Genomic DNA, 10,000 nt, shown 5'->3' on the forward strand with positions numbered 1-10,000 from the left:
AAGTATAAGCATTAACACAAAGGCAAAGTAGTATAGCCTATAAAACAAAGTAGTATAGCCTATAAAACTACCAAATTTTGCCTAAATATCAAAAAACAAAATGTTTAATATTCAACACACTTTGATCTATCTAATTATACCCCTTGTTGTTGAATATAATTTGATGCTTGTACTTGGTGTAAGAAAAACACAAAAAGCTGTTTTTCTCAGTTTGGCATTTTTGCAGATACTGCTCTTTGGCTTTGTAGGGCAGCATATCGAGAATGGAAATGACTTTCACTCACACACACACACACATACACACAGAAACGCACACACACACACACACACACACACACACACACACACACACAGAAACACACACACACACTAGGGCTGTCACTTTTGTGAAAAAATCCTGTTCGATTCTTGAGACATAATTGTTCATTGAATCGATTGTAAAATCGATTTTTCATGTCTAAAGACGTTTCAATTTTCAACACCAAATATAGGCCAATCCACGAACAACTAACAGCCATGAGGACGAACATAAAGGGGGCGACTCACGACTGCACAGTTTGCATACCGCTTTGTCCTTCTCCATAGTTTGATATACCCAAACCCCGAAGTGCTTCCATATCGAACTCCTCAAGTTATTAGGGCCTATAACTCGTCTCTCTCATGTCGCACAGGTTGATCACATTGTCCTCAATTTTTTGGCAAACACCAGCAGCACAGCAGCCGATTGAAACAGCTGTTTCCGGTGCGTAAAATTGGTGGGAATTTTCTTTTTAGCTTTCGCAATGCTTACTGCACTTCGGAATTCTTTGTTATTTTTCTGCTTGTTTGTGAGTTTTGTTACATCTAGATTTTTTATTTGTTCAATTCGTTTAAAATGAATAGTGTACATATTTGGTTAAAATCGATTCCCTATTTTAGTTTTTGAAACTTGTGTTGGTTGGTCCAATCGATTGTGCAATCGATTTTCGAACGTACTGTAAAGTGACAGCCCTAACACACACACACATTATTATAATGACAGATCTAACATGCATTACATTGCATAAACCTACAGTTACGCACAATGTGACATATTTGCAGGCTATATTTGCTGTGTTTGACATTTGAATATTTTTAAGACTCATAATCCCAAGTTTCTTCTCCTCCCCTCTACTCCCCTTCTCTAATCTCCTCTTCCCCTCCTCTCCTCATCTCCTCCTATTTTCTCTCCTCTTCTTTTCTCTCCTTTTCTCCGCTTCTCCTCCTCTCTTCTCCTCCTCTCCTCCTCTCCCTATGTCCTGTCTGCCCTTTGGTGCTCACCTGTTCTCTCTCTCTCTCTCTCTCTCTCTCTCTCTCTCTCTCTCTCTCTCTCTCTCTCTCTCTCTCTACCTACACTCTTCATCTCTCCATCTATCTCTTACTTTCCCTCCCTTTCCTCCCCATCTCTCCTCCCTTTCTCTCTCTCTCTCTCTCTCTCTCTCTCTCTATCTCTGTCTCTCTCTCATCCCCCTGGTGTTTGGCATGCGTGGCACATGGCGCTGAGCTGACGCCTGAGGTGGGTCCGTGTGTGTGTGTGTGTGTGTGTGTGTGTGTGCGGGTGCGCGTGCGTGCGTGTGTGTGTGCGCGTGTGTGTGTGTGTGTGTGCGTGTGTCTGTGTGTGTGTGTGTGTGTGTGTGTGTGTGTGTGTGTGTCTATGTGCGTGTACGTGTACGTGTACGTGTATGTGTGTGTGTGTGTGTGTGTGTGTGTGTGTGTGTGTGTGTGTGTGTGTGTGCGTGCGTGCATGCGTGTGTGTGTGTGTGTGTGTGTGTGTGTGTCTGTGCCCTCGATGCTCTCCCACTTGACTTTGGCTCCTCACCGTTCTCCCTTTGTTTACACTGACAGGATGCTCTGGCTACTGACCTGGAAAAACTGGCTCAGACGTCCTGTCTTGTAAGGAGAGAAGTGTGTGTGTGTGTGTGTGTGTGTGTGTGTGTGTGTGTGTGTGTGTGTGTTTGATGTATAGACTCCTCCTGGGACCCATCAGTGCACTGGAGCCCGTTGTAGAAGCCTGGACGACCCCCACCCCACCCCTCCTCTCCTCTCCTCTCCGCTCCTCTCCTCTCCTCTGTCTCCCCTTCCTCCCCCTGTCCGCTTTCCTGTCCTCCTCTGTCTATCTGTCTTCCTCTCCTCCCCCCTGCTCTCTCTGCATCCCCCCATCTCTCTCACTCTCTCTCCCAGTCCCTCCTCTTCCCTCGCTCCGTCCCTGCCTATCTCACTCACCTCATCTCATTTCACCTGCCTCTTGTCCTCCCATGCAGCGTCTCCCTCCATCCCTCTCTCCCTCCCTTCATCTCTCCACTTCTTCTCTCCTCCTCTCCTCTCCCCACTGCTCTGCTCTGCCAGCCTTGTTTTGCGCCCCTAATCATGGGGCTTGTTTATCAGCCGTGTCAGTGATGTGCTGGGTGCTTATGGTGGTGGAGGAGGAAGAGAGAGGGGGGTATTTCTCCTGGTAGACACCCGTCATTGAGGCTTACTCTCTGGGCTGAGGGCGCGCACACACACACACACACACACACACACACACACACACACACACACACACACACGTCTTTGGGCTGAGGGCACAGTGACACATCGACACACACACACACACACACACACACACATACACACCTTTACACTTGCCAAGGTTATTAACCTGACATGTCAACACACTGAAGACTAATGTTTGTGTGGGCTCTGATGACGCATAATACCTGACTAGCGAGTGAGAGACACATTGATCACATCCACTAGTTTGTGTGTGTGTGGGTTTGTGTGTTTGTGTGTGTGTGTGTTTGTGTGTGTGTGTGTGTGTATGTGTGTGTGTGTGTGTGTGTGTGTGTGTTTGTGTGTGTGTGTGTGGGGGGCATTCAGACTCTAGTAGTCAATCCTTCTACTCAAAAGTTCCTCTCTTGCGTAGTTGCCATGATTGATTCTTATCAAGATAGCCATATTGCTTCTAGAGATCCCTGGAGAGAGCTTGTTCTGAAACTATTATACACTTTATATCTAGTTCTTAGCAGTTTTATTCTATGTGGGAATTAAATTAATTAATCAAACACTATTTTTCAGAAGTAGAGTAAGTTACTTAATTTTTATCTCTGTAGATAAAAAAGGTAAACCCTACCAGCATGTTGCCATTTCTATTTATCTTATATTACATTTTATAATATATGTATAATATTATATTATATTATATTATATTATATTATATTATATTATATTATATTATATTTTTTTTGTCATTTTGGTCTGATGTGTGTGTGTGTGTGTGTGTGTGTGTGTGTGTGGAGGAGACTGGTCTGTTCCTCCTTGAGCTGTTCCTCCTTTTCTTTCTTAAGTGCACAATAAAGTTTCATTTTGCTTGTTAGAGGCAGATCTTTGTCAGGGTGTCTTTAATCAGCCAGCTCTCGGGGGGGGGGCTATTTTTAGACGCCTTTTTGGAGTCGGCAACTCCGCAGATACTCACACTGAGCTTTAATGAGATGGAGCGCGAGCAAGCGTTAATTAAGCCAAGTATGCACAAGACACACACACACACACACACACACACACACACACACACACACACACACACACACACACACACACACACACACACACACATGTACCCCACCCACTCACCCAGCCACCCCCACACTTGAATACATATACACACACAAATATGCACACATACACAATTACACATTCACAAATATGCATAGATGCAAAAGCACTATGCATGCATTTATGCATAGACATTTATGCATGTCCATAATCATATGCATACCCACAGTTATGTGCACACACACACACACACACACACACACACACACACACACACACACACACACACACATAAACAGCATCCATACATTAGGTGCCCCCACACACACACACACACACACACACACACACACAGAATCCATACATTAGGTGCCCCACACACACACATCACACACACACACACACACATACAGCATCCATACATTAGGTGCCACACACACACACATACACACAGCATCCATACATTAGGTGCCCCCACACACACACACACACACACAGCATCCATACATTAGGTGCCACACACACACAGACACACACAGCATCCATACATTAGGTCCCACACACACACACACTCACAGCATCCATACATTAGGTGCCACACAGACACACACACACACACACACACACACACACCATCCATACATTCGGTGCCCCACACACACACACACAGCATCCATACATTAGGTGCCCACACACACACACACACAGCATCCATACATTAGGTGCCCCCACACACACACACACACAGCATCCATACATTAGGTGCCCCACACACACACAGCATCCATACATTAGGTGCCCCCACACACACACACACACACACACACACACATACACATCTCCTCTCTGTCTGTTTGCCCTCCTGTAGGTTGCACAAACAACAGATGGCTGTGAGGCTGACCTCTGGAAGGACGGCTTATTCAAATCCAAGGTCAAGCGGTTTCTCTGTTTTTCCCGAGCATCCTCTCAACACGTAAGTAAGCAAGCAATGAAACAGTGGGCATGACACACACACATACACATACACATACACATACACACACAAACAAACAATTCCTGTACATACACTGACACACACACACACATAACCACACACACACACACACACATAATTTCAGTGCTTTAGTGTAAAAATCAGGGTTTTCACAGTTGGCCCCTAAAGCCTGAACGTTACTACCAGCATTTTCTATTCTATTTCTATTAATCCCTCTATTTGTAAATATTAATATAAATATAAATATTGGGATGCTGCCAGAGCTACGCAATATGAATGGCTTCATCCCACAGTGTGCTTTGCTGTGGTGTAAGTGTGTGTGTGTGTGTGTGTGTGTGTGTGTGCGCGCCTCTGTGTGGAGATTGTTTATTGCCCGCCTGGTCCCTGAGGATTGGCAGTGATAATTATTCATAGAGTAACTCCACTCTTTTGTTGTTAAGTTCTCATTTTATTGAATTAACCTGGTCCCCATGGGCAGTGAGGATACCTCCCATTGCCTCTTCAAAGATGGAGCCACATCAAAAAACCCTGGAATTTTAGAAATGAGCAGCGATGGGTTATGGGTAATGACACTTCAAAAGACTCGCTAAATATGTTTGGTAGCAAAGGATGGCTTAGCACCACTGGTACACACACACATAGACACACACAAACACTCACACATTCACACACATTTCTCTACACAACAAAGCCATAATGGTGGTCATTTTGCACATAAATAAACAAGTAGAAAAGAGGTTAATTATTTACAGCAATAAAAAGGGCACACTGACACAGACTAAAATAGAACTTCTAACTTTATTTCCAGTAACTTTGGAAAAACAGTCACTGTCGGCTTTGGATTGACACATCATATCTGAATTAGTTATAGCATACAGTATCATATCTGAATTTGCTATAGCATATTATATCTGAATTAGCTATAGCTAATCTTATCATATCTGAATTAGCTATAGCATATAATGTCTGAATTACCTATAGCATATTATATCTGAATTAGCTATAGCATATCTTATCATATCTGAATTAGCTATAGCATATAATGTCTGAATTAGCTATAGCATATTATATCTGAATTAGCTATAGCATATTATATCTGAATTAGCTATAGCATATCATGTTATGCTGTTATATCTGAATTAGCTATAGCATATTATATCTGAATTAGCTACAGCATATCATGTTATGCTGTTATATCTGAATTAGCTACAGCATATCATGTTATGCTGTTATATCTGAATTAGCTATAGCATATCATGTTATGCTGTTATATCTGAATTAGCTACAGCATATCATGTTATACTGTTATATCTGAATTAGCTACAGCATATCATGTTATGCTGTTATATCTGAATTAGCTATAGCATATTATATCTCAATTAGCTACAGCATATAATGTTATGCTGTTATAGCTGAATTAGCTACAGCATATCATGTTATGCTGTTATATCTGAATTAGCTATAGCATATCATGGTATGCTGTTATATCTGAATTAGCTATAGCATATCATGTTATGCTGTTATATCTGAATTAGCTACAGCATATCATGTTATGCTGTTATATCTGAATTAGCTACAACATATCATGTTATGCTGTTATATCTGAATTAGCTATAGCATATTATATCTGAATTAGCTACAGCATATCATGTTATGCTGTTATATCTGAATTAGCTACAGCATATCATGTTATGCTATTATATCTGAATTAGCTATAGCATATCATGTTATGCTGTTATATCTGAATTAGCTACAGCATATCATGTTATGCTGTTATATCTGAATTAGCTATAGCATATCATGTTATGCTGTTATATCTTAATTAGCTACAGCATATCATGTTATACTGTTATATCTGAATTAGCTATAGCATATTATATCTGAATTAGCTACAGCATATCATGTTATGCTGTTATATCTGAATTAGCTACAGCATATCATGTTATGCTGTTATCATGTTATACTGTTATATCTGAATTAGCTATAGCATATTATATCTGAATTAGCTACAGCATATCATGTTATGCTGTTATATCTGAATTAGCTACAGCATATCATGTTATGCTGTTATATCTGAATTAGCTACAGCATATCATGGTATGCTGTTATATCTGAATTAGCTATAGCATATCATGTTATGCTGTTATATCTGAATTAGCTACAGCATATCATGTTATGCTGTTATATCTGAATTAGCTACAGCATATTATATCTGAATTAGCTATAGCATATCATGTTATGCTGTTATATCTGAATTAGCTATAGCATATCATGTTATGCTGTTATATCTGAATTAGCTACAGCATATCATGTTATGCTGTTATATCTGAATTAGCTACAGCATATCATGTTATGCTGTTATATCTGCCTTTCGTTTTCCTTTCCTTCATCCTTCCTTTTATCTCTACTTTCTTTATTTTCTTTCTTTCTTTATTTCCTCCATTCATATTTATATGTTTTACACTCGCACAGGTGTGAGATGTTCTATTGTTTGCTCTGACAGGTGTGTGTGTGTGTGTGTGTGTGTGTGTGTGTGTACTGTACTGTATGTGTGTATGTTATGACAGAGCTGTGATAACACCTGCGTTTGCTCTAATGACCTTTGTTCCGTAGATAATTGTGTGTGTGTGTGTGTGTGTTTGTGTCTGTCTGTGCCTGTGTCTGTGTGTGTATGTGCGATTGTTCTGTTGTAAGATTGAAGTGTTAGGCAATATTACCATCAGCTATGTGCTCTCTATGTGTGTGTGTGTGTGTTGTTATCCGTGCCAACCCCCACATGACACGTAGTTGTTTAATGGTCTTGTGTTGTTGACTTGTTGAAGTTATCTGCAGCAGAAGAAAACAGCATATGAATAACAGCTCTTGAAACCAAATGTGTCCTTTGTAATGCTGTTTGAGTAGTTGTTGGCATATCCATGGAAGTAACAACACTTTATAAGGACAAGGTGTAGTGTTGTATAGAATAGATGTTACGACTAACTGCATTTTTAATTGCACATTAACTGTTGTATTATTGTGCTGGTTATCATTGGTTAGTTTAGTCACTGGGGCAGCCATGGCCTACTGGTTAGCGCTTCGGACTTGTGACTGGAGAGTTGCCGGTTCGAACCCCGACCAGTAGAAAGCGGCTGAAGTGCCCTTGAGCTAAGGCACCTAACCCCTCACTGCTCCCCAAGCGCCGCTGTTGTTGCAGGCAGCTCACTGCGCCGTGAGTAGTGTGTGCTTCACCTCACTGTGTGCTGAGTGTGTTTCACTAATTCACAGATTGGGATAAATGCAGAGACCAAATTTCCCTCACAGGATCAAAAGAGTATATTTACTTATACTGAGACAGAGTCAAAGCTATGCTCACATACTGAAAGGTATGCCACGGAAACTCAGTCTGTTATTCTGTGAGTTTAGCTGGAATGTACTTTCGTTTTTCACATTTGCTAAAACACTAAACCCTATTCTCTGAACCAAATGCTCAGGCATTTATTGAATCGATCACTCTTTTGGCAAAACCATAGACAGTTTTCACCTATTAAAACACAATCTGCAGACCTCATTGACTCTTTTTGCAAAACTCTAAACGCATTCTTATGCAATAAAACACATTTTGCACTTGTGATGCACTTGTGATGCATAATGGTAACTAACCACAGTGACAAAATGTAAACACCAAGAAACACAGATGTCATAAGTTAGACACACAACAACTCAAAATTGAGCACACTTGTTTACAATTATGTTACCCAACCAGTTTAGGCTAGTTCAGAGTGCAAACAGGTTGCTGAACGTCCAGATCAACAATGGACAGAATCAGTGAGGCACTTAGCGTTCTGGGGTATTCTTACTGTGCATTGTAGGCTATAGACTGCGATGTATTTCTCATGTATTGTCTGTCTTTTCCAGTACCTTTCCAATACGTTATTTTTACTGAAATTACAAATGTTGAATCCACTGAGTTACGCATTTTATTTTGCTTTGTTTTGGGTTTTTGTAGATGCAAAATGCATCTGCTTTGTTGTAAACAAAGAACATTTTTCCTGGAGCTATATGCCCTGCCCTGAACACTGTGTTTTCCATTTTATGATGTAGTGAGTAATGACTGCTCACGAGTGTTTTCGTTTTGACTGCTTTGTGAATGGTCTGAAGACATTGTTTGGTTTTGAGCACAGGTAAACTGTTTTGAAGCAATTGTTCAGTTTTGCAAGAAGTATTAGACTTTGTGTTTATAGCTTTGATAAAATGGTGAAAGGTTTCAAAAAAGCAACGTTTTCTTCTTTTAGCAATTGTGAAAAACTGTAGTCTGAATATTCTCTAGTTTCAAAAGCCCTGGTAGTTGGGTGTTTAGAACAGCCCTGTGATCCAGAACCCCTGGTGGTGGGATGGGGGCAATCTTGGCCTACTGGTTGCCCTTGAGCAAGGCAGCTCATTGCTCCGGGTTAGTGTGTGCTTCACCTCACTGTGTGAAGTGATCTCATATGCTGCTCTTTCCCTATGCTGGTCATTTCTCCTGCCGATCTTTCCTGAAACTGGACTATCCTAATATCTAATATCTTTGTCTGTGCATTCAAGTGCATGAGGAGAGCGTGCTGGTGGACTTGAAGCTCGTCGACCTCACTGTGTGTTCACTGTGCGCTCTGTGTGTTCACTAATTCACGGATGGGATAAATGCAGAGACCAAATTCCTTGTACACCCAAGTGCACTTGGCCAATAAACCTGATTTACATTCACAAAACTGGCCTGCTGAAGTTCTCCTTCAGCTCTGTGGCTTCTTGCTAACCAACGCATGGCGTGACGCTAGCCTGTTGACCCGCTGCCGTCACAGGCCCAGTGAGCGGTAGGATGCATCAGGCGGCCAGCCCCGTGGCTAGCGCCTACGTGGGATCTTAAAACGTCTGTCCACATTGTTTTAAAGCCTTGCGCGTAGATGAAACATGACGGTGCCATCAACAAAGGCTATTTTGTCTGTCAGTCAGCGTGGCCCCGGCCGTAATTGCGTACGACAAAAACAGATTCAGCAGAATTAGCTGGAGACCGGCGCTGAGGGGAGGGAACAGGCTGCGATTCATCATCCTCCTGGTTGCGTCGAGGTGCCCCTTTGTCAAGGCATGATGGGAGAAATCTTTCCTGCAACATTAAAAAAAAAAGATGATAAGGAAAAAATGAAAAAAAGAAAACGAAACAGAGGGGGGAAATCACCTTCATGCATAGTAATACCATTCATCTATATTCTGCCCCAAGTCAGAATATATGAAAAAAAAAACTATGAATAAAAAATGTCTGCTCTGGTAATAAGTGTGGGTCCAGAGTTGCACCCAGACGGCACCCAGATATTCGGAGTTGTCACGTCTCGCTCGACTGGGCCCACTCCATGGGCCTCCACGCTATTATTGCAATTTATTACCACCCAGAATGAATGGGTGATGGGTGGGGGGGGGAGCCATGCTTGAAAATGTCAACTAAACAGC

General features: G+C 41.7%; 1 protein-coding gene across 2 annotated transcripts in view; it reads left to right on the forward strand.

Moving 5' to 3' along the window:
- The window catches only part of mvb12bb (multivesicular body subunit 12Bb), a 56,527-nt gene that overhangs the window by 8,634 nt on the left and 37,893 nt on the right, over positions 1-10,000 (forward strand). For both annotated transcript variants that reach the window (XM_048244424.1, XM_048244426.1), the window contains exon 3: positions 4,418-4,522. In XM_048244424.1, the coding sequence (XP_048100381.1) occupies positions 4,418-4,522 (105 nt within the window). The remainder of the gene's footprint in view (positions 1-4,417; positions 4,523-10,000) is intronic.

Source organism: Alosa alosa, chromosome 5 (genome assembly GCF_017589495.1).
Source record: "Alosa alosa isolate M-15738 ecotype Scorff River chromosome 5, AALO_Geno_1.1, whole genome shotgun sequence".
Classification (NCBI taxonomy): domain Eukaryota; kingdom Metazoa; phylum Chordata; class Actinopteri; order Clupeiformes; family Clupeidae; genus Alosa; species Alosa alosa.